Source organism: Procambarus clarkii, chromosome 50 (genome assembly GCF_040958095.1).
Source record: "Procambarus clarkii isolate CNS0578487 chromosome 50, FALCON_Pclarkii_2.0, whole genome shotgun sequence".
NCBI lineage: Eukaryota > Metazoa > Arthropoda > Malacostraca > Decapoda > Cambaridae > Procambarus > Procambarus clarkii.
Window position 1 is genome coordinate 28413415 of NC_091199.1, and position 26030 is coordinate 28439444.

General features: G+C 44.3%; 1 protein-coding gene across 1 annotated transcript in view; it reads left to right on the plus strand.

Annotated features, from left to right (window-relative positions):
* The window catches only part of LOC138351722 (angiopoietin-4-like), a 170519-nt gene that overhangs the window by 38210 nt on the left and 106279 nt on the right, over positions 1–26030 (plus strand). Inside the window, exon 3 of the mRNA XM_069303746.1 lies at positions 5941–6021. Within this exon, the coding sequence (XP_069159847.1) occupies positions 5941–6021 (81 nt within the window). The remainder of the gene's footprint in view (positions 1–5940; positions 6022–26030) is intronic.

A 26030-nucleotide genomic window follows, 5' to 3' on the forward strand; every position in this document is an offset into this window, starting at 1 on the left:
ACTCGAACAACACTTGCGGTATTTCCCTCTTCTATTTTCTTGATGATTTGTGCTCTGATTTTGAGCGTTTCCGATGTGTTGTTGTTGTTACTATTTCTGTGATAGGTGTGTTTTGCTCGAGGCGGCAGGCTAATTGGGTGATCCCCCCCCCCTTGGGTATTCAATTATCGCCCTAATGACCGAGGATGCAAGTGATTTTGGGTTGAGTGGATTAAGGCTCCGTGACACCAGGTGCCAATGTGGTCTGGGTTCGAGTCACTTCTGGGTTGTGGAGTTTTCATTTGCATATATGCTTGGGGACCATTCAAGCTTGTTCGCATATATATATGTATATATATATATATATATATATATTATATATATATATATATATAAATATACATACATATATATATATATATATATATATATATATATATATATAAATATATATATATATATATATATATATATATATATATATATATATATATATATATATATATATATATATATATATATATATATATATATATATAACTGAAAACTCACACCCCCAGAAGTGACTCGAACCCCCTACTGCCGAGAGCAACGCAACTGGTATCTACAGGACGCCTTAATCCACTTGACCATCACGACAGGACAAAAGGAAGTGATAGCAGAAGCTATTGCCCACTTCCCTGCCGGCACTCGATATGGTAATCTTGAGCATAGTATTTTTTGATCACGTGTTTATTTTCGTGATACACACACACACACACACACGAGGGATGGGAAATGAAGAGCGGCTGAAGGAACTGAACCTTACGACACTAGAGAAAAGAAGGGAGAGAGGAGATATGATAGGGACATATAAAATACTCAGGGGAATTGACAAAGTGGAAATAGATGAAATGTTCACACGTAATAATAACAGAACGAGGGGACATGGGTGGAAACTGGAAACTCAGATGAGTCACAGAGATGTTAGGAAGTTTTCTTTTAGCGTGAGAGTAGTAGAAAAATGGAATGCACTTGGGGAACAGGTTGTGGAAGCAAATACTATTCATACTTTTAAAACTAGGTATGATAGGGAAATGGGACAGGAGTCATTGCTGTAAACAACCGATAGCTAGAAAGGCGGGATCCAAGAGTCAATGCTCGATCCTGCAAGCACATATAGGTGAGTACATATAGGTGAGTACACACACACACACACACACATATATATATATATATATATATATATATATATATATATATATATATATATATATATATATATATATATATATATATATATATATATATATATACATATATTATTAAATATGACCGAAAAAGTAAGATTAATAATTCTAACACGAATTTTCTCGATCTTTCGTACGTTTCTTTTCACTGTTGGTGGTAATTCAAAAATCAATTCTCCAAAATTCATTTTTATTTCTAGTCTGACGCGACACTTGAGCGCGTTTCGTAAAACTTATTACATTTTCAAAGACTTTAGTTTACACATACACAACTGAATAGAACTTACACATCTTTGATTTGTTTATATCTACATTTGAGTGAGGTGGATGGGGTGAGGTGGTATTAATAGGGTATTAAATTCATAAACACAAGACAGAACACGAAACAATGGGTATTGAATGGAAATGATTGTAGAAAGCCTATTGGTCCATATTTCTTGATGCTTCTATATTGGAGCGGAGTCTTGAGGTGGGTAAAATATAGTTGTATATAAATCAGGTACCTGTGTAAAAATGTCATCAACATACCTGCAGTATATGGCTGGTTTCAAGTTCATGTCGACTAAGACTTTTTGCTCGATGGTACCCATGTAGAAGTTTGCAAACAGGACACCTAGGGGAGAACCCATGGTGACCCCATCTACTTGCTTATACATGTGCCCATCCGGGCTCAAGAAGGGTGCCTCTTTAGTACAAGCTTGGAGTAGTTTCCTTAGAATATTTTCTGGTATGTCAAGAGGAGTACTGGCCAGATCACGATACACTCTGTCGGCTATCATCCCGATTGTCTCGTCCACAGGTACGTTGGTAAACAGTGATTCTACGTCCAACGAGGCTCTTATCCCTGTGGCCCGTGTGCCCCGCAGTAAGTCAACAAATTCCTTTGGAGACTTCAGGCTGAAGGCGCAAGGGACATATGGAGTCAGCAGGCCGTTGAGTCGCTTCGCCAGTCTGTACGTGGGTGTGGGTATCTGCCTAATGATTGGCCGAAGTGGGTTTCCAGGCTTGTGTGTCTTGACATTTCCATACGCATATCCAGGTTTATATTCCCCAATAATCTTTGGCAGGTGAAGTCCGGATTTCTTGGCGTTCACAGTTTCGATCAGTTTGTTGACCTTTGCTTTCAATTCGGCTGTAGTGTCCTTCGTTACCCTTTGGAATTTAGTTTGGTCAGAGAGTATGAGGTTCATTTTCGCCAGATATTCGTCATTTTTAAGAATGACGTATATTGGCGACTTGTTACCTCTCCTGACAACTATCTCCTTGTTCTCACGAAGGCTTTTAGCTGCCGCTTTGAGCTCGGGGGACAGTATGGTGCTTCTGTAATTGCCTCGATTCGTTCCTCCTTCCACAATAAGTTCTGCTTGTAAGGTATCTTTGGTAGTGACCTTCTTTTGTGTCTCGAGGTCGAATATGTCGTCCAACAGAATTTCCAACTCCACTTTCCGGGCCATCTCACTCGGTCTGGACATAACATGACAGTTTATACCAAGATTTAGGAGAGTGACTTGGTCCTCAGTGAGGTTAATTCCTGCAAGGTTCAGGAAGCCATCTCTTGGTCGTGGAATTGCCATAGGTCCTCCATATAACGTTGTTAGTTTCTTGATAATCCTTGTTTCAGTGCTGAGGTGATGTCGGTCTGTGAGGATGTCGAGGTGTTGTTTAATGCGGGTACAGAGACTTTCGTCGATGTTGCTATTTCTCCATTCGTTTGTAGCATGAAGTAGTTGCGTTTCGTTGTCTTTGATTTCATTTTCTGCCTTGTATATCTGATCACGAATCAGATCCTGGCGATATTTTATCGTGAAGGTTTGATTCCTTGCTGCTGGGTCGTGCGTTTTAATATTAGTATATTTTGGTAGCAGTCTTTCCTGTAGACATATTTTATTAAATATGACCGAAAAAGTAAGATTAATAATTCTAACACGAATTTTCTCGATCTTTCGTACGTTTCTTTTTACTGTTGGTGGTAATTCAAAAATCAATTCTCCAAAATTAATTTTTATTTCTAGTCTGATGCGACACTTGAGCGCGTTTCATAAAACTTATTACATTTTCAAAGACTTTAATTTACACATATATGCATTATATATATATATATACATATATATATATATACATATATATATATATATATATATATATATATATATATATATATATATATATATATATATATATACATAAATGGAAATGTTTGTTTGTTCAAAATCGATAATCTCCGAAAGTTCTTCACCGATTGCTTTGAAATTTTCACAGAATGTTCCATTTGCATCCGGCCAAGTTTTATATACATACTATATAGATGTCACGTCTGTGACGGCGAAAAACATTTTTTTTTTAATTGTTTTTTCATGTATTTTTCATGTGTGGGAAATCTTTGAAACCTCTTTACCGATTGCTTTGTAATTTTGACACAACGTTGCATTCGAATAGGCGCCTGTTTTTCTATACCTACTTCATACATGCCTCACCTGTGACAGGAAAATACATTTTTTTTTTTTAAATAGCACCCTCTGTTGGACGTTCTATTCGAATACATGAATGATTTTATATACATTCTATCTAGATGTCACACCTGTAACAGGTAAAACATGCTTTAAAAAAACAGCACCATCTGTTGCATGTAATAGCAACACTTGTTATGCAAACTATGTTACGATTCCATTTCAATGTTTCTGATTGCTTTGACAAATTGAATTTTCATAGATTTCGATTTATTTTCATTTTGATAAAATTATTTTGTTTGACATTTTGTTGGAATTGAGTTGCGTTGCTTACCATACCGTTCATTTCGTAAGTATAAGTAGAGATGCCACATCTTTGACAGGTAAAAACATTCTTATTTTAAGACACAGCGCCATCTGTTGCACGTAAGAGCAACACCCGCTATACTAAATATTTTACAATTCCATTTCAATGTTTCTGATTCCATTGACAAATTGAATTTTCATAGATTTCAATTTATTTTCATTTTGATTAAATTATTTTGTGTGACATTTTGTTGGAATTGGGCTGTGTTGTTTACCATACCGTTCATTTTGTGAGTATACGAATAGATGCCACACCTGTGACAGGTAAAAACATGTTTTTTTTTTAAACAGCGCCATCTGTTGCACGTAGGAGCAACACACTGCTATAATAAATATGTTATGATTCTATTTCACTGTTCCAGATTTCATTGATAAATGGAATTTGCATAGATTTCGATTCATTTTCATTTTGATTTAATTATAGTGAGTGACATTGAATTGGAATTGAGCTGTGTTGTTTACCGTACTGTTCATTTCCTGAGAATAGTTTGTTTTGAATTTTTTCATTGTTTTTCTTTTCGTTTTTTAACTGTTTTTGCTATATTTTAGTGATGGAAACATCAGATCATTTGAGAATGCCTCGGACGAGGGAGTGGGGAATGGTAGGGAAGATGAGGGGATGGGAGTGGGGAATGGTAGGGGAGGACGATTGGATGGGAGTGGGGAATGGTAGGGGAGGACAAGAGGACGGGAGAGTGGGAGATGGTGGAGGAGGACGAGGGGACGGTGGAGTGGGGAATGGATAGGAGGACGATGGGACGCAGGTGTGGGGGATGGTAGGGAGGTCAAAGGGAGGGGGTTATTAGTGGGGAGGACAAGGGGACGTGGTGGGTGGAATGGTGGGAGTGGACTGGGAGACAGGGGAAGGTTGGTGTGGCTCAGCCACGCACATGCGCTGCTGAGCCACAGCAGCGCATGGCTGGGTACAGCTAGTGTGTGTATATATATATATATATATATATATATATATATATATATATATATATATATATATATATATATATATATATATATATATATATATATATATTATATATATATATATATATATATATATATATATATATATATATATATATATATATTATATATATATATATATATATATATATATATATATATATATATATATATATATATATATATATATATATATATATATATATATATATATATATATTAAGGCGTCTTGTACATACCAGTTGCGTTGCTCTTGGGAGTATGGGTTCGAGTCACTTCTGGGGTGTGAGTTTTCAGTTGCATATTGTCCTGGGGACCATTCAGGCTTGTTCGCATATATATATATATATATGCGAACAAGCCTGAATGGTCCCCAGGACAATATGCAACTGAAAACTCACAACCCAGAAGTGACTCGAACCCATACTCCCAGGAGCAACGCAACTGGTATGTACAAGACGCCTTAATCCACTTGACCATCACGACCGGACATAATGAGGTGACAGCCGAGGCTATTTGAACCACCCCACCGCCGGCACTCGGATGGACTCGTTCAGCTATGCCCAAGATTACTATCCGAGTGCCGGCGGTGGGGTGGTTCAAATAGCCTCGGCTATCACCTCATTATGTCCGGTCGTGATGGTCAAGTGGATTAAGGCGTCTTGTACATACCAGTTGCGTTGCTCCAGGGAGTATGGGTTCGAGTCACTTCTGGGGTGTGAGTTTTCAGTTATATATATATATATATATATATATATATATATATATATATATATATATATATATATATATATATATATATATATATATATATATATATATATATATATATATATATATATATATATATATACATTTTTGTTCTAATTTGAATATGAAATAACTGGAGCAATTTTTTTCTACAGTTGAAACAATGAACATCAATTGAAGGAAACATTACAATGGTCTAATATTGGCAGGGAGACAACGCCCAAGGACTGTGCTGACCTGTACCGCCAGGGAGAGAGGCTGGATGGCGTCTACTTCATCAAACCTGACAGGTAATAGTATATCATCCAAACAATACCAGGTTAACCATCCAGGTCGTGCCAAGTTAATTATCCAGGTTGTGCCAGGTTAACTATCCAGGTCGGGCCAGGTCAACCATCCAAGTTTAGTGAGATCAACCATGCAGGTCGACAATCCAGGTCATGTTAGGTTGACAGTACTGGCCGTGTCAGGTTGACAGTACAGGTTGTGCCAGGTCGACAGTAAAGGTCGACAGTTCAGGTCATGCCAGGTATACAATGCAGGTCATGCCAAGTCATCCATCCAGGTCATTCATCAAGGTCGTGCTAGGCCAACAATCAGTATCATGCCAGGTCAGTCATCAAGTTTGCGCCAGTTCAATCATTAAGGTAGTACCTGGTCATCCGTCAAGGTCGTGCTAGGCCAACAATCAGTGTCATGCCAGGTCAGTCATCAAGTTTGCGCCAGTTCAATCATTAAGGTAGTACCTGGTCATCCGTCAAGGTCGTGCTAGGCCAACAATCAATATCATCCCAGCAAACATAAAACGTTGTTTGACGTTTTTATTTGGTCTCAGAAAGGTGACTCTGTAACTATTTATATTAAGACGTCTTTTTAACATCAAATATGTGTGTGTGTTTTTTGTGAATGTATTCACCTAGTTGTGTTTGTGGGGGATGTGCTCTGCTCTTTCGGCCTGCCTCTCAACTCTCAATCAATCAACTGTTAATAACTACCAACTATTTTTTTCCCCGCACTCACACACATACCCCCAGGAAGCAGCCTGTAACAGCTATCTAACTCCCAGGTACCTATGTACTGCTGGATAACAGGCGCCTCAGGGTGAAAGACAATTATCATTTTATTTCTGCCATCACCAGGGATCGAACCCGGACCCTTGGATTACGAGTACAGAGCGCTGTCCACTCAGCTATTAGGCCCCTCTCCTGATGTGTGTGCGTGTACTTACATAATTGTACTTACCTAATTTTGCTTGTGGGGGTTGAGCTCTGGCTCTTTGGTCCCGCCTCTCAACCGTCAATCAACAGGTGTACAGATTCCTGAGCCTATTGGGCTCTATCATATCTACACTTGAAACTGTGTATGGAGTCAGCCTCCACCACATCACCCCCTAATGCATTCCATTTGTCATGGGAGACCAAATTTGCCGAAATCATGGGCAATTTCGAACTCTTCCAAGGCCTTGTGCGTGTTCCCCTTGTGTTAAATAGACTGTCTTTATCTACCCAATCAATTCCCTGCAGAATCTTGAATGTGGTGATCATGTCCCCCCTTACTCCTCTGTCTTCCAGCGAAGTGAGGTTTAATTCCCGTAGTCTCTCCTCATAGCTCATACCTCTCAGCTCGGGTACTAGTCTGGTGGCAAACCTTTGAACCTTTTCCAGTTTAGTCTTATCCTTGACTAGATATGGACTCCATGCTGGGGCTGCATACTCCAGGATTGGCTTGACATATGTGGTATACAAAGTTCTGAATGATTCTTTACACAAGTTTCTGAATGTCGTTCGTATGTTGGCCAGCCTGGCATATGCCGCTGATGTTATCCGCTTGATATCTGCTGCAGGAGACAGGTCTGGCGTGATATCAAACCCCAAGTCTTTTTCCTTCTCTGACTCCTGAAGAATTTCCTCTCCCAGATGATACCTTGCATCTGGCCTCCTGCTCCCTATACCTATCTTCATTACATTACATTTGGTTGGGATAAACTCTAACAATCATTTATTAGACCATTCCTTCAGCTTGTCTAGGTCTTCTTGAAGCCTCAAACAGTCCTCTTCTGTTTTAATCCTTCTCATAATTTTAGCATCGTCCGCAAACATTGAGAGAAATGAATCGATACCCTCCGGGAGATCATTTACATATATCAGAAACAAGATAGGACCGAGTACAGAGCCCTGTGGGACTCCACTGGTGACTTCACGCCAATCGGAGGTCTCACCCCCTCACCGTAACTCTCTGCTTCCTATTGCTTATGTACTCCCTTATCCACTGGAGCACCTTACCAGCTACACCTACCTGTCTCTCCAGCTTATGTGCCAGCCTCTTATGCGGTACTGTGTCAAAGGCTTTCCGACAATCCAAGAAAATGCAGTCCGCCCAGCCCTCTCTTTCTTTGTTAATGTTTGTCACCTGATCGTAGAATTCTATCAAGCCTGTAAGGCAAGATTTACTCTCCCTGAACCCATGTTGGTGATTTGTCACGAATTCCCTTCACTCCAGATGTGTTACCAGGTTTTTTCTCACGATCTTCTCCATCACCTTGCATGGTATACAAGTCAAGGACACTGGCCTGTAGTTCAGTGCCTCTTGCCTGTCGCCCTTTTTGTATATTGGGACCACATTCGCCGTCTTCCATATTTCTTGTAGGTCTCCCGTCTCCAGTGACTTACTATACACTATGGAGAGTGGCAAGCAAAGTGCCTCTGCACACTCTTTCAGTATCCATGGTGAGATCCCATCTAGATCAACAGCCTTTCTAACATCCAGATCCAGCAGGTGTCTCTTGACCTCCTCTCTCGTAATTTCGAACTCTTCCAAGGCCGCATGGTTTACCTCCCTTTCTCCTAGCACATTGACCTCACCTTGTTCTATTGTGAAGACCTCCTGGAACCTCTTGTTGAGTTCTTCACACACCTCTCTGTCATTCTCTGTATACCTGTCCTCGCCTGTTCGAAGTTTCAATACCTGTTCTTTCACTGTTGTTTTCCTTCTGATGTGACTGTGGAGTAGCTTTGGTTCGGTCTTGGCTTTGTTTGCTATATCATTTTCAAAACTTTTCTCTGCTTCTCTTCTCACCCTGACGTACTCATTCCTAGTTCTCTGGTATCTCTCTCTGCTTTCTGGTGTTCTGTTATTCCGGAAGTTCCTCCACGCCCTTTTGTTCAGTTTCTTCGCTTCCATACATGCCCTATTATACCATTGATTCTTCTGTTGCTTCTCGGATTTTTCCCTTTGGGCCGGGATGAACCTGTTTACTGCCTCCTGACACTTTTGGGTAACATAGTCCATCATACCCTGTACAGACTTATCTCTGAGGTCTGTGTTCCAAGGTATTTCACTTAGGAAACTTCTCATCTGTTCATAATTCCCCTTTCAGTATGCCAGCCTTTTGATTCCTAGTTCTTTTTTGGGGGAGATAAGTCCTAGCTCTACCAGGTACTCAAAGTTCAATACACTGTGGTCACTCATTCCCAAGGGCGCTTCCATCTTAACTTCCCTTATATCCCACTCATTTAGGGTAAATATCAAATCAAGCATTGCTGGTTCATCTTCTCCTCTCATTCTTGTTGGTTCTTTGATGTGCTTGCTTAGAAAGTTTCTTGTTGCCAAGTCCAGCAGCTTAGCTCTCCATGTTTCTGGTCCTCCATGCGGGTCTCTGTTCTTCCAATCTATCTTTCCATGGTTGAAGTCTCCCATAATAAGTAGTCCAGATCCATTCCTGCTAGCAACAGAAGCTGCTCTTTCTATTATGTTAATGGTGGCCATGTTGTTTCTATCATATTCCTGTCTAGGTCTTCTGTCATTTGGTGGTGGATTATATATGACTACGACTATAATTTTTTTCCCTCCATTTGTTATGGTACCTGCTATGTAGTCACTGAAACCTTCACAGCCCTGAATATCCATCTCCTCAAAATCCCAGCCTTTTCTTACCAGCAGAGCTACACCAACCCCACCTCTTCCTTCCCTCTCTTTCCTCATAACATAATAGTCCTGTGGGAACACTGCGTTTGTTATCGTTTTCGTGAGCTTTGTTTCTGTGAGGGCTATTTTGTCTGGGTTTTCCTCTAGTACCCGTTCTCCAAGCTCATTTGCTATATTTGTAATTCCATCTATGTTAGAGTACATTGCTTTGTGGCTCACTTTCTTCTGTCCCTTCTCAAATCGCCTCCTTGGTGAGTGTTCTGCTGGTGGGGGAGGCTGTTTCATGGGTGTGAGGACCTATGAGGTGGATAACAGGGTCTCAGAGGATACTGGGATGAGGGGCGGGGATCTATTGAAGGGGGAGGGCCAGGGAGGGTATGGGGTGAAAGGGGAGGGAGGACGGGAAGGAAAGGGGGGGAGGGAGGACTCGGGAGGAGGGGAGGGGTAGAAGGGTGGGGATTGGGTGTGGGGGGAGGGAGATTTGGCTGATCATTTGAGTGGGGGCAGGGAGGGTTTGGGGTAGGGGGGTTTTCTATGCAGAGGAGGGTGGCGGGGTTGTCCTCCCTTCTGGTATTACTGGGTAGCTGGTTGTGGGTTCCCCCCTCGCCTCTGGGGGTGTTGTGTTGGGAGCTGTGACTTCCTGGTTTTCCCCTCTCGCCCTGCGTCTCTTCCTTGTTTCTGCCGCCACGGCTCTCTCCTCCCTTGTCATGTCTCTCTGGAGGAATACATTTTTGAATTTTCCCACGTTTTTTAGGGAGCTCTTCCTTGATAGGATCTTCTCCTTTGTGCTCTCATTTGCAAACACTATCTTTATCATTCGGTCTCGGTCTTTGTTGTACCAACCTAGCCTGAAAACCTTCTCAATGCTTTGCTCAGCCCCTTCCATGTCTAGTGCCTTTAGTACTTCATTCACTGCTGCTTTGTCCTATTCATTCCACTCTGTCCTATTAGAGACTTCCTGATCTTTAATACCCACAGCAACCACTGATCTGTTCCTTTTCAGCAGTTGGCTAGTGGAGTGTGCCGCCTCCTGTGAAATTGAATTGAAATAAGTTTATTGAGGTAAAATACACACAAAGGGATGAGGTAGCTCAAGCTATTCTCACCCCACCTCACGCCTCCTGTGAGGTAGCTGCTTTCATGGCCACCTCCATCACTGCAGTCATTACTTCAGTATTTTTTTTTAGTATTTCCGCAAATGTTGCTTTTATTGTGGCATTCTCATCCAAAAAACTATTACCACCTTCTCCCTGGATAGTTTTCTGAGTCTCAGCCTCGATACCATTCTCTTTGAGGGCTCTAATCTCCTTCTTTGCTGCTGTCAGCTCTCTTTTCAGGTTGCTTATTTCGTTCTTCATTTCCTGCATCATTTCTTGCATCTCACTCTTGATGTCCTCCAGAAACTGGGCGAACACTTCCTTCATTTCGTCACCTTGACTCTTCCCTGTTCCCCTGGTACCTCTGGCTGCCATGCTTGCCCCTGTTCCTATAGTTGTGCCGTAATAGGATTTGTCAGGAGGGCAGAGCGGGATGGGGGAGGGAGAGAGAGAGGAAGAGAGAGAGAAAGAGAGAGAGAGAAAGGGAGTGATAAAGGGAGAGATAAATGGGTGGGTGGGGGCGATCCGACCCTTCCACTGAAGTGAGAAGAAAGTAGAATAGGAGGAGATGGAGAGAGAGGCGGGAGGGAGAGAGAGAGGGAGAGAGAGAGGGAGAGAGAGGAGAGGGAGAGAGATGGAGAGGGAGAGAGGGGGGGAGGTGTGTGTGTGTGTGTGTATGTGTGTATGTGTGTGTGTGTGTGTGTGTGTGTGTATGTGTGTGTGTGTGTGTGAGTGTATGTGTGTGTGTGTGTGTGTGTGTGTGTGTATGTGTGTGTGTGTGTGTGTGTGTGTGGGCAGAGAGGGAGGGGGAAGGAAAGAGAGGGAGAGAGAGAGAGAGAGAGGGGGGGAGAGGCAGAGAGAGTGGGAGAGAGAGAGAGTGGGAGAGAGAGAGAGAGTGGGAGAGAGAGAGAGAGTGGGAGAGAGAGAGAGTGGGAGAGAGGGAGTGGGAGAGGGAGAGAGGGTCCCTGTGTGTGTGTGTACTCACCTAATTGTCCTTGCGGGGGTTGAGCTTTGGGTCTTTGGGCCCATCTCTCAACTGTCAATCAACTGGTGTACAGATTCCTGAGCCTATTGGTCTCAATTATATCTACATTTAAAACTGTGTATGGAGTCAGCCTCCACCACATCTCTGCCTAATGCATTCCACCTGTTAACTACTCTGACACTGAAAAAGTTCTTTCTAACGTCCCTGTGGCTCATTTGGGTAATCAGTTTCCACCTATGTCCCCTTGTTCGCGTACCGCCAGTGTTGAATAGTTTATCCTTGTCTACCCTGTCAATTCTCCTGAGGATCTTGTAGGTAGTGATCATATCTCCCCCTCACTCTTCTGTCTTCTAGTGTCGTAAGGTGTATTTCCCGCAGTCTTTCCTCGTAACTCATGCCTCTTAGTTCTGGGACCAGTCTAGTGGCATACCTCTGAAATTTTTCCAGCTTCGTCTTGTGCTTGACAAGGTGCGGACTCCATGCTGGGGCCGCATACTCCAGGATTGGTCTTACGTATGTGGTGTACAAGATTCTAAACGATTCCTTACACAGGTTCCTGAAGGCTGTTCTAATGTTAGCCTGCCTTGCTTATGCCGCAGACGTAATTCTTTTGATGTGGGCTTCAGGAGACAGGTTTGGTGTGATATCAATTCCTAGATCTTTCTCTCTTTCCGTTTCATTAAGTACTTCATCTGCTATTCTGTATCTTGTGTCTGGCCTCCTGTTTCCACCGCCTAGTTTCATTACTTTGCATTTACTCGGGTTAAACTTTAACAGCCATTTGTTGGACCATTCATTCAGTTTGTCTAGGTCATCCTGTAGCCTTCTACTATCATCCTCTGTTTCAATCCTCCTCATAATTTTTGCATCATCAGCAAACATTGAGAGAAACGATTCTATACCCTCTGGGAGATCATTTACATATATCAGAAACAGTATTGGTCCAAGGACTGACCCCTACAGGACTCCACTTGTGACGTCACGCCAATCCGAGACCTCACCCCTCACAGTGACTCTTTGTCTTCTGTTACTTACGTACTCCCGAGACCAACGGAGTACCTTCCCTTTCACTCCAGCCTGCATCTCCAGCTTTCTCACTAGCCTCTTATGTGGTACTGTATCAAAGGCTTTTTGACAATCCAAAAATATGCAGTCTGCCCAGCCCTCTCTTTCTTGCCTGATTTTTGTTGCCTGGTCGTTGAACTCAATTAGCCCTATGAGGCAGGACTTGCCATCCCTGAACCCATGTTGATGCTGTATTACAAAGTTCTTTCGCTCCAGATGTTCCACTAGCTTTCTTCGCATAATCTTCTCCATCAGCTTGCATGGTATGCCGGTTAGGGACACTGGCCTGTAGTTCAGTGCCGCCTGCCTATCTCCTTTCTTGTATATTGGAACTACATAAGCTGCCTTCCAAATTTCTGGCAGTTCCCCTGTTTCCAGTGATTTGTTATACACTATGGAGAGTGGCAGGCACAGTGCTTCTGCTCCTTACCTTAGTATCCAAGGGGAGATTCCATCTGGGCCTATAGCCTTTGTCACATGCAACTCTAGTAAACACTTCTTTACTTCCCCACTGGTAATCTCAAACTCTTCCAGTGATTCCAGGTTAACTATTCCCTCTTTTATCTCTGGAATCTCTCCTTGCTCTTCGGTGAAGACCTCCTGGAACTTCTTATTCAGTTCCTCACACACTTCCATGTCGTTTGTAGTGAATCAATCTGCCCCTATCCTTATATTCATTACCTGTTCCTTTACTGTTGTTTTTCTCCAGATGTTACTATGCAGCAACTTGGGTTGAGTCTTTGCCTTGCTTGCGATGTCATTTTCGTATTGTCTTTCTGCCTCATCATCCTGTCTTTCTCATCCTGACATATTCATTCCTGGCATTCTGGTATCTTTCTCTGCTCTCAAGTGTCCTGTTATTCCTATAGTTTCTCCATGCCCTATTACTTTGCTGTTTAGCTAGCCCACATCTCTGATTAAATCATGGGCTTCTCATCTTCATTTCATTGCTTTCCTTTTGGACTGGGACAAACTTGTTTGCTGCTTCCTTGCACTTGTGCGTGATGAAGTCCATCATGTCTACGGCCGTCTTTCCCCTGAGCTATGTTTCCCATGTTATATCTGTTAGGTATTTTCTTAACACCTCATAGTTTCCCTTTTGGAATGCCAGTTTTTTGTTTTCAGTACCCCTCCTCGAGTTCAATAACCCTTCCTCAACCAGATACTCAAACGCCAGTACACTGTGGTCGCTCATTCCTACTGGGGCCTCATAGCCGATTTTCCTTATGTCGGAGTCGATCAGAGTGAAGACTAGGTCGAGTCTCGCTGGTTCATCGTTTCCTCTCATCCTAGTGGGTTCCCTGACATGTTGGCTTAGATAGTTTCTTGTCGCCACCTCCATTAGTTTGGCTCTCCATGTATCCTCTCCTCCATGCGGTTCCTTGTTCTCCCAGTATATCTTTCCGTGATTGAAGTCTTCTATGATGAGCAAATGGGATCTATTTCTACAGGCAGTAGAGGCTGCCTTCTCAATTATAGTGTTAACTGCCATGTTGTTGTTGTAATTCTCTTGCCTTGGTCTTCTGTTATTTGGTGGAGAGTTATATATAACTACTACTACTACTTTTGGTCCTCCCAATGTTATGGTGCCTGTTACGTAGTCTCTGAAACCATTGCAGCCCGGGATGACCATCTCCTTGAAGCTCCATTCCTTTCTCATTAGTAGGGCCACTCCACCTCTTCCCCGTCCTTCCCTCTCTTTCCTTATTACAGTGTAGTTCTGGGGAAACACTGCATTCGTTATGATACCTGAGAGTTTTGTTTCTGTGAGTCTGATTACATCTGGGTTCACTTCTTGTGTTCTTTCCCGTAGTTCACTTGCCTTGCTGGTGATCCCATCTATGTTCGAGTACATCACCCTGAAGCTGACTCTCTTCTGTCCTTTCTCAGATCTTGTACTCACCTATTTGTACTCACCTATTTGTGCTTGCAGGATCGAGCATTGACTCTTGGATCCCACCTTTCCAGCTATCGGTTGTTTACAGCAATGACTCCTGTCCCATTTCCCTATCATACCTAATTTTAAAAGTATGAATAGAGTTTTCTTCCACAACCTGTTCCCCAAGTGCACTCCATTTTTCCATTACTCTCATGCAGAAAGAAAACTTCCTAACATCTGTGACTCATCTGAGTTTCCAGTTTCCACCCATGTTCCCTTGTTCTGTTATTATTACGTGTGAACATTTCATCTATTTCCACTTTGTCAATTCCCCTGAGTATTTTATATGTCCCTATCATATCTTCTCTCTCCCTTCTTTTCTCTAGTGTCGTAAGGTTCAGTTCCTTCAGACGCTCTTCATATCCCACCCCTCGTAACTCTGGGACAAGCCTCGTCGCAAACCTCTGAACCTTCTACAGTTTCCTTATGTGTTTCTTCAGGTGGAGGCTCCATGATGGCGCGGTATGCTCGAAGACGGGTCTCACGTAGGTAGTGTAAAGTGCCCTAAAAGCCTCCTCATTTAGGTTTCTGGATGAAGTTCTAATTTTCGCCAGTGTAGAGTACGCTGCTGTCGTTATCTTATTTATATTTGCCTCAGGAGTTAGGTTAGGTGTCACATCCACTCCCAGGTCTCTTTCTCGAATCGTTACAGGTAGGCAGTTCCCCTTCATTGTGTACTGTCCTTTTGGTCTTCTATCACCTGATCCCATTTCCATAACTTTACATTTACTGGTGTTAAACGCCAGTAGCCATTTCCCTGACCATCTCTGCAACCTATTTAAGTCCTCTTGGAGGATCCTACAATCCTCGTCTGTCACAACTCTTCTCATTAATTTTGCGTCAGCCGCAAACATTGACATGTATGATTCCACTCCTGTAAACATATCATTTACGTAAATTAGAAAGAGGATTGGTCCCAGCACCGATCCTTGAGGTACTCCACTTGTTACTGTTCGCCAGTCCGACTTCTCGCCCTTTACCATTACCCTCTGGCTCCTTCCTGTTAGGTAGTTCTTCACCCATGAAAGGGCCTTTCCGCCTACTCCTGCCTGCCTCTCAAGTTTGTATAGCAGTCTCATGTGCGGTACTGTATCAAAGGCCTTTTGGCAGTCAAGAAATATGTGGCCACTGTTTACAGAAATATGTGGCCACTGTTACAGAAATATGTGGCCAACCGTTGACCTGTGGTCAACGGTTGGTAGGGGAGGCGGTGCCGGCAGTCACAGTCACTCTGGCTGCCATAGTCCTCACAGGATCGTCTCCCCAGTCTGCCCATGGAATACCACTGATCTATCTATCTCTCTCTCTCTCTCTCTCTCTCTCTCTCTCTCTCTCTCTCTATCTCTCTCTCTCTATCTCTCTCTCTCTATCTATCTCTCTCTCTCTATCTCTCTCACTCTATCTCTCTCTCTCTATCTCTCTCTCTCTATCTCTCTCTCTCTATCTCTCTCTCTCTATCTCTCTCTCTCTATCTCTCTCTCTCTCTCTCTCTCTCTCTCTTTCTATCTCTCTCTCTCTATCTCTCTCTCTCTATCTCTCTCTCTCTATCTCTCTCTCTCTCTCTCTATCTCTCTCTCTCTATCTCTCTCTCTCTATCTCTCTCTCTCTCTCTCTCTCTCTCTCTCTCTCTCTCTATCTCTCTCTCTCTCTCTCTCTCTCTCTCTCTATCTCTCTCTCTCTCTCTCTCTCTATCTCTCTCTCTCTCTCTCTCTCTCTCTCTCTCTCTCTCTCTCTCTCTCTCTCTCTCTCTCTCTCTCTCTCTCTCTCTCTCTCTCTCTATCTCTCTCTCTCTCTCTCTCTCTCTAACTCTCCCTCTCCCTCCCTCTCCCTCTCTCTCTCTCTCTCTCTCTCTCTCTATCTCTCTCTCTCTCTCTCTCTCTCTCTCTCTCTCTCTCTCTCTCTATCTCTCTCTCTCTCTCTCTCTCTCTCTCTCTCTCTCTAACTCTCCCTCTCTCTCTCTCTCTCTATCTCTCTCTCTCTCTCTCTCTCTCTCTCTCTAACTCTCCCTCTCCCTCTCTCTCTCTCTCTCTCTCTCTCTCTCTCTCTCTCTCTCTCTCTCTTCTCTCTCTCTCCTCTCTCTCACTGTCTCTTTTCTCCTATCTCTGTCGCTATCTTTCTAAATGCAATGAAGATTATTATACCTAATAAATCCAATAATTAATAATTAGAATTATTAGTTATTTGGATTTATTGGTACACACCCCAAGTGAACCTTGGGCTGTCAGTCCAGTGTCAAATCTGTAGGAGTAGCAACACTTTGGCAACAAGCAGAGAAGGCAGGTGGGAATGGAATTCCTGGAACTTTTTGTCTGGCAGGCAAGACTCAGGGTAAGTCATTGTTAAAAGGTAAGCCTGGGTCTTCCTTTACTCCTCCATGGGTCTAGGCCGGAATTGCTAATTACAGTTTCCCCGTGGTTGATTGAAGGACTCCCAGGGTGAATCAGTGGTGCCCCCAGTGGTTGGAGCGAAGACCTGCGGTGGTGGGTATTACTGGTCCTCTTCTGTGGGGCAAAGTTGAATCTGTGGAGTCACGTGATTGGAGAGACTGAGTACTGTCTCCTGAACCCCGTAGCAGCCCTATGCTAGCATAGCCCCAGCCCCCCCCTCACCCCCCGTGACAAGAATTGGCGACCTTGCCAGGATACATTCGTCAAAATACAGTGTTGCTAGGATACGTTCATCGAGGTACAGTGTTGCCAGGATACGTTGGTCGGGCAACAGTGTTGCCCAGAGTTCAGGACATTGTTGCCAAAATTCGCGGACAGTGTTGCCAGGGTACGAATACAGTGTTGCCAGTGAATTTAGTGATAGCATTACCCAACCCGCTAAGGGAGTGAAACATTGAAATTAGCACCCACTAATTTGTCTGTGCTGTCGTGTATGCTCGATAATATAGAGAGGGAGGAGGATACTGTAAAGAAATTTACTGGGATGGGGGATGAGAAAATTTTGGAGGAGTGTACCTAAGCTCAGCTCCAACAAGTGGCAAACAACTTTGGGATCAGAGTGAGGACGACTAAGGTAGCGGAACATAGGATAGAGATCATGGCACAGTACATAGCTCGAGAGGAGACGATGGGAGTAGAGCCATACCAAGAGGAGCCATCCCAAAGTGGGCCGTCCCCAGTAGAGTCGTCCCAAGCATTTACCAGTGTGGCTAGAACTTGCAGTGAACGTGGAAGCAGTTGGGGATCCAATAGTAGCCGGAAGAGCGTGCAGCTGGAGATAATACGAATGCAATTAGAGGCGCAACTGCGTCGAGAGGAGAGAGAAGCACGTTAGTACAGAGTAGATTGACTGGTGAGGCCAGAGAGACATATAACATGTTGGACATCGAGGAGAGTGTGCCATATACGTCACAATCAAGAATGCGGTGCTCCACTCATATAGACTAACCCCGGAGGTTTACAGGAAACGCTTCCGTGATTGCACGAGGGCATCAGGAAGGTCATATGCTGAGACTGCTCGTGACATGGAGCGCAAGTTTCTACGATGGCTGAAGGCCGAAGAGGTAGAGACGATGGAGAAGCTGAAACAGTTGATTGTGATGGAAAAATTCATGCCCATGCTCCATTCCGGAACTCAAGGTCAGAGTGAAGGAGGCAGGAATAAAGGACCTTAAAGGTACAGCGAACCAAGCTGGAGGAGACACTGCATCTTAGAAGGAAGGGACCGTCCAGACAATCGCCTTACACCATGTCTGGAGGGAACTTTAAGAGTTCAGGAGCAAGGACGGGCTGGAACTCTCCCAAGGGTAGTTTGCCCAGTGAAGAATATCGGTTCAAGAGCTCGAGGGATGCGGGAAGGAAGCCTCAAGCTGTGAGCAGTGGACCTAGCTCGGGAGTAGGAGCTGCTGCCCGGGAACCGACGACGGGGAGTCCAAGTAGGACTCAGGGAACGTCTACTGTTGGCATCACCAGAGTGACTGGTGAGTGGTCGCTTAGGAAAGGCGGCCGATGCTGCAACTGTGGTGTAAGAGGTCCTTTTGCCCGTGAGTGTGACGAGCACCAGAGGAATATGGGACTGATGTTAGAAGAGGAGAGAGTATTTGTTCATACCCTATATTATAGTGGACCCAATGTGAATAGTTGGGAAATGAAGATGGGCGAACACCCCTTCGTTTTCGGGGCCACCATGAAGTTTGGGAAGTCAGACCCAGTGGAGGTTGCAGTTCTTCGTGATACGGGTGCTGACATAAGCATGGTAGCCAGGAGTATTCTTCCCAATGATTTTATGGAATCATCTGTGGGAGTGGTGAGAATACGGAGTGTGGCAGAGGAGTACAGGTTACCACTTCACGAGGTACAGCTGATTGCCGACTATGGAGTTGAGAAGGCTATCGTAGCTGTTGCCCCTAAGTTACCCTTAGAGCACATGCAGATGGTGCTGGGTAACAACCTCGGTGTAGGTAGGATACAATCTGATTGGGCCAGGAGTGTCTATGTGTCAGGCAGTGGTACAACAATGCTAGGGGAGGTGCTGGTGAGGTAGTGGTACGGAAGGCGACATCTTCATTCCTCCATGAAATTCTCTTCCCTGTAAACGTCTTCTTCGGTTCGTGGCTGGGCTTATCCATCTCACTGTGACTCACCTCGCCACAGTGGTTCTTCTTGTCCGTACCACTATTCATCCAGTTGGCATAGGGTGCGTGGCTGAACACATGGCAGGTTCAGAAGGACCAGACACATGTGGGAGGTTCAGGAGGACCAGACACATGTGGGAGGTTCAGAAGGACCAGACACATGTGGGTGGTTCAGAAGGACCAGACACATGTGGGTGGTTCAGAAGGACCAGACACATGTGGGAGGTTCAGGAGGACCAGACACATGTGGGTGGTTCAGAAGGACCAGACACATGTGGGAGGTTCATAAGGACCAGACACATGTGGGAGGTTCAGGAGGACCAGACACATGTGGGAGGTTCAGAAGGACCAGACACATGTGGGAGGTTCAGAAGGACCAGACACATGTGGGTGGTTCAGAAGGACCAGACACATGTGGGAGGTTCAGAAGGACCAGACACATGTGGGAGGTTCAGAAGGACCAGACACATGTGGGAGGTTCAGAAGGACCAGACACATGTGGGAGGTTCAGAAGGACCAGACACATGTGGGAGGTTCAGAAGGACCAGACACATGTGGGAGGTTCAGAAGGACCAGACACATGTGGGAGGTTCAGAAGTACCAGACACAAGTGGGAAGGACCAGACACATGTGGGAAGGACCAGACACATGTGGGAAGGACCAGACACATGTGAGAAGGACCAGACACATGTGGGACATTGTGTAGCTCCCGCATACACTATCCTAGTTTACCAAGTTCATAAAATAGAGCAAGCTATAGGTCAGTTACAATGAACAACACATCTAAGTTTCAACAGGTGAGAGACAAAGGACTTGAGAACTTTCACAGTGGTGCTAATCCTTGTAACAATACTCAATACTTAAATAAAATGTGAATAGTAAATCAAACATGAATCAATTATGCATAGATTAGCAAATAATAAATGATTTAGGCCTTTGCTGGATTTAGTCACATCAGTCGTATCCTAAACTCATGAGGTGTCAAGATGTATTTTAGCTTAAGGCGCAGTGTATTCTGCTTTCGCAGTACCCAAGGAGATACCTAAATTTGAACTAATTCTGTAAATTCGTATCCAGTGCAGCAGGACACTTGCTCGTTAAGGGGGCAAACACTGTTTTTCTCAAACTAACTTTGATAGATCAAAGTGACTAAATGGCCTCAGTCACAATATAAGTAGATAGATGTCCTAATTGACTGAAATAATTAATAAAATAAGATTGATACTTAAATAATTATTTATATTTAATCTCATCAAATTCTTACTAAACGTAAATCAAAAAGATACGAAATTTAACGTATATGAGTGTGGGGTTAAGCCCGTATAAATAACCAGTGTTCTTTGTATGAGGAAAATGGTAATGACATAAAACCGATTGATCACTATACAAACAATCAATAAATAAAAACAGTTATAACCGTTCTGATAAAATGTAAAGGAACCCGAGTACACAAAGTCTAATTATGCCAGGTTCATTTAACTCTTCTCTTGAGCTGGGAAAGTTGTTTCATTTGAAGAACCCATAGCGAGCTTGGCGTCTGCCGGCGTTCTTGTAATTCTTCTTAATTAACCAATGGCTCTGTTACAGTCTCTCTACTCAAAGTTTATGCACTTAATTGTTCACTAAACATTCGTCTGTTTGTTGAAGACCGTCAGCATCTCACAAACGCTCATGATAGCAAACAAAGTGGAACTGTTGGTCAGAGCCTCGAAGTGGGCATTTCTGGGGAACAAACCAAATGTGAAGATTGACGTCCCTCCACACCGGAGTTGACGTCCCTCCACCCCGGAGTTGACGTCCCTCCACCCCGGAGTTGACGTCCCTCCACCTCGGAGTTGACGTCCCTCCACCCCGGAGTTGACGTCCCTCCACCCCAGAGTTGACGTCCCTCCACCTCGGAGTTGACGTCCCTCCACCCCGGAGTAGACGTCCCTCCACCCCGGAGTTGACGTCCCTTCACCCCGAAGTTAACGTCCCCTCCGCCCCAGAGTTGACCTCCCTCCACCCCGGAGTTGATGTCCCTCCACCCCGGAGTAGACGTCCCTCCACCCCGGAGTTGACGTCCCTTCTCCCCGGAGTTGATGTCCCTCCACCCCGGAGTTGACGTCCCTCCACCCCACAGTTGACGTCCCCTCCACCCCAGAATTAACGTCCCCTCCTCCCCGGAGTTGACGTCCCCTCCTCCCCGGAGTTGACGTCTCTCCATCCCAGAGTTGACATCCCTCCACCCCGGAGTTGACGTCTCTCCACCCCGGAGTTGACGTCCCCTCCTCCTCGGAGTTGACGTCTATCCTCCCCTGAGTTGACGTCCCCTCTTCCCCGGAGTTGAAGTCCCTCCACCCCGGAGTAGACGTCCCTACTCCCCAGAGTTGACGTCCCTCCGCCCCGGAGTTGACGTCCCTCCGCCCCGGAGTTGACGTCCCTCCACCCCGGAGTTGACCTCCCTCCACCCCGGAGTTGACGTCCCTCCACCCTGGAGTAGACGTCCCTCCACACCCTGAGTTGACCTCCCTCAACCCCGGAGTTGATGTCCCTCCACCCCGGAGTTGAAGTCCCTCCACCCCGGAGTAGACGTCCCTACTCCCCAGAGTTGACGTCCCTCCGCCCCGGAGTTGACGTCCCTCCGCCCCGGAGTTGACGTCCCTCCACCCCGGAGTTGACCTCCCTCCACCCCGGAGTTGACGTCCCTCCACCCTGGAGTAGACGTCCCTCCACACCCTGAGTTGACCTCCCTCCACCCCGGAGTTGATGTCCCTCCACCCCGGAGTTGACCTCCCTCCACCCCGGAGTTGACGTCCCTCCACCCTGGAGTTGACGTCCCTCCACCCCGGAGTAGACGTCCCTCCACCCCGGAGTTGACGTCCCTTCACCCCGAAGTTGACGTCTCCTCCACTCCGGAGTTGACCACCCTCCACCCAGGAGTTGACGTCCCTCCACCCCGGAGTTGACGTCCTTCCACCCCACAGTTGACGTCCCCTCCACCCCAGAATTGACGTCCCCTCCTCCCCGGAGTTGACGTTCCTCCACCCCGGAGTTGACGTCCCCTCCTCCCCGGAGTTGATGTCTCTCCACCCCGGAGTTGCATCCCTTCACCCCGGAGTTGACGTCTCTCCACCCGTGAGTTGACGTCCCCTCCTCCCTGGAGTTGACTTCCTCTCCTCCCCGGAGTTAACGTCTCTCCACCCCGGAGTTGACGTCTCTCCACCCGGAGTTGACGTCTCCCCACCCCAGAGTTGACGTCCCCTCCACCCCGGAGTTGGGAGAACGGGGTGCTAGTTACTCAATTTTAATTGCTAATATATCGGCCCACAAGTGATTAAACATATGGTCAGTAAGCTAACATCGAATAAAAGTAGAACTATAAAATGATTCAACTATATAATTTAAACGCCCTCTGGAGGAGATATAAATCCATGATGAACATCACTAATTATGAGATATTATAAAAGGCATTAAACTCAGCCAAAAAGGAAATTAGATCAGCCAAAAGAAACTACGAAAACCATTTGCTCAAAACATAAAGAAAGTTCCTAAGTCGTTTGGAGGCCTGGTCGACGACCGGGCCGCGGGGACACTAAGCCCCGGAAGCACCTCAAGGTTCTATGCCTATAAGAAGAAAAACTAAACAAAAGACTCGGTCGACCATGGTAAGATAACTCTAACCAAATTAAATTGGACGATAAACGTGCAGCAGCACTGAATGAATACTTAACATCAGTGTTTACACTAGAAAGTTTATGTGGCATCCCATTACCCACACAAATATTTGAAGAAGGTGAAGAGAACGAATTAAGTGATATAGCCATAACGTGCAACATTACCAGGAAGAGCACTGACAAACTATAAGACTCAAACACCCCAGGTGGGGGGAAGGGAAGGGAACTATCAGGAGAGTGCTAAGCAATTACGACTATATAGCACTGAGAAGGGATAAGGCTAAGGATTTCGGATGGGACGTACGGGATGTGGGGGGGGGGGCGATGAACGGTGCCCAACTACTTGGACGGTCGGGGATTGATCGCCGACCTGCATGAAGCGAGACCGTCGCTCTACCATCCACCCAAAGTGGTTGGGTACCCCAGTTGTGGTCAGAATTATATTCTAAACCGTAAAGGAACTGGCAGAGGAACTATACCTACCACTGAAACTCCTTTCCAGAAAATCTCTGGACCACGGGATAGTTCCCCTAGATTGGAAATATGCCAATGTCACCCCTTCAAGTTCAAGTACATTTATTGAGACAATATGATACATCTCAAAAGGATAGAATAGCTAGGGCTATTTCTACCCTCCACTGTCACCCCTATTTCCAAAATAGACAGAAATCTCAGTAGAAAGCTACCGTCCGATTAGCTTGACATCACACATCTGCAAGCTCATGTGGAGAGTCCTAAGGGAGAGAATCATCCACCATCTCACAGTGAACAATTTTGTAATATCAACTCAACTTTGGTATGTTAAAAATAGATCACATTTTTGGAAACGGTAACGAGCTACTCAGACAAAGGACTTCCAGCAGATGTAGTATATATGGACTGTGATAATGCTTTCGATAAAAGGTACCACATGAAAGACTAGCAAGGATATTACAGGCACATGGAATAAATAGTATTCTATTTATTAAATTACTTGTAAATAAATCAAATCAAATCAAACAAGAATAAATAAAACAATGGTTAAAACAAAGAAAACAGAAGGTTGTGCTAAATGGGAAGGAATCTGATTGGAGAAATGTGGTGAGTAGGGTACCACAGGGATCTATTTTCGACCCAATTTTTTTTATAGTATATACTAGCTGTACCCAGCCACGCGTTGCTGTGACTTACAGCAACGCGTGGGCCACAGCAGCCACAGCAACCCTCCCCTGTTCCCCCATCCTACTCACCATTCCCATCATCTCCGGTCCCCTCGTCCTCCCTACATTTCCCTCACTTCCCCGTCCCCTCGTCCTCCCCATCATCCCCCCACACCCCCGTCCCTTCGTCCTCCCCACCATTTCCCCCCCTTCACCATCTCCCATTCCCCTGTCCCCCTTGTCAGCCCCACCATTCTTCACTCCTCCGTCCCCTCCTATCCACCATCCCCCACTTCTCCGTTCCTTCATCCTCCCCACATCATCATTTTGCAGATGACACAAAAATTTATGGTGAAGTGGGAAGTGAAAATGATATCGAGGACTTAGGAAGAAATCCACATAACTCCACAAATGGTCAGAAGACTGGCAAATGCTTTTTAATGTAACAAATGCAAGACCTTACATGGGGGATATAACAACCCACGTCACAACAACCAAATGATTAACATTACCTTGCGGCATATTACTGAACATAATGAAGGAACTTGGAGTCAAAATCCATCACTCTGCAAACACACAGTGTAACGGTCCCTATTGTTACCTCATTACTAAGTGGTTACATCTTGTTATACAGTTTTTATGGCGGTTTAGTTGTTTCAACTTGCTAGATAGTTGTCACAACTTGTTAGAAGGTGTTACAACATGTTAGAAGGTGTTACAACTTGTTAGAAGGTGATACAACATGTTAGAAGGTGTTACAACATGTTAGAAGGTGTTTCAACTTGTTAGATAGTTGTCACAACTTGTTAGAAGGTGTTACAACATGTTAGAAGGAGTTACAAAATATTAGGTGTTACAACATGTTAGGAGTTACAACATGTTAGAAGGAGTTAAAAATGTTAGGTGTTACAACATGTTAGAAGGTGTTACAAATGTTAGAGGGTGTTACAACTTGATAGAAGGTTTTACTACATGTTAGAAGATGTTACAACGTAGTAGAAAGTGTTACAACTTGTTAGAAGGTGTTACAACTTGTTAGAAGTAGTTACAACTTGTTAGAAGGAGTTACAACTTGTTAGAAGGTGTTACAACATGTTAGAAGGTGTTACAACGTGTTAGAAGGTGTTACAACGTGTTAGAATGTGTTACAACGTGTTAGAAGGTGTTACAACTTGTTAGAAGGAGTTACAACTTGTTAGAAGGTGTTACAACATGTTAGAAGGAGTTACAACTTGTTAGAGGGTGTTACAACATGTTAGAAGGAGTTACAAAATGTTAGGTGTTACAACATGTTAGAAAGTGTTACAAATGTTAGAAGGTGTTACAATTTGATAGAAGGTTTTAGTACATGTTAGAAGATGTTACAACGTGGTAGAAAGTGTTACAACTTGTTAGAAGGTGTTACAACTTGTTAGAAGGAGTTACAACTTGTTAGAAGGAGTTACAACTTGTTAGAAGGTGTTACTACATGTTAGAAGGAGTTACAAATGTTAGAAGGTGTTACAACTTGATAGAAGGTTTTACTACATGTTAGAAGATGTTACAACGTGGTAAAAAGTGTTACAACTTGTTAGAAGGTGTTACAACTTGTTAGAAGGAGTTACAAAATGTTAGGTGTTACAACATGTTAGAAGGTGTTACAAATGTTAGAGGGTGTTACAACTTGTTAGAAGGTGTTACAACATGTTAGAAGGTGTTACAACTTGTTAGAAGGAGCTACAACTTGTTAGAGGGTGTTACTACATGTTAGAAGGTGTTACAACATGTTAAAAGGTGTTAGAACTTGTTAGAAGGTGTTACAACTTGTTAGAAGGTGTTACAACGTGTTACAACGTGTTAGAAGGAGTTACAACTTGTTAGAGGGTGTTACTACATGTTAGAAGGTGTTACAACATGTTAAAAGGTGTTCCAA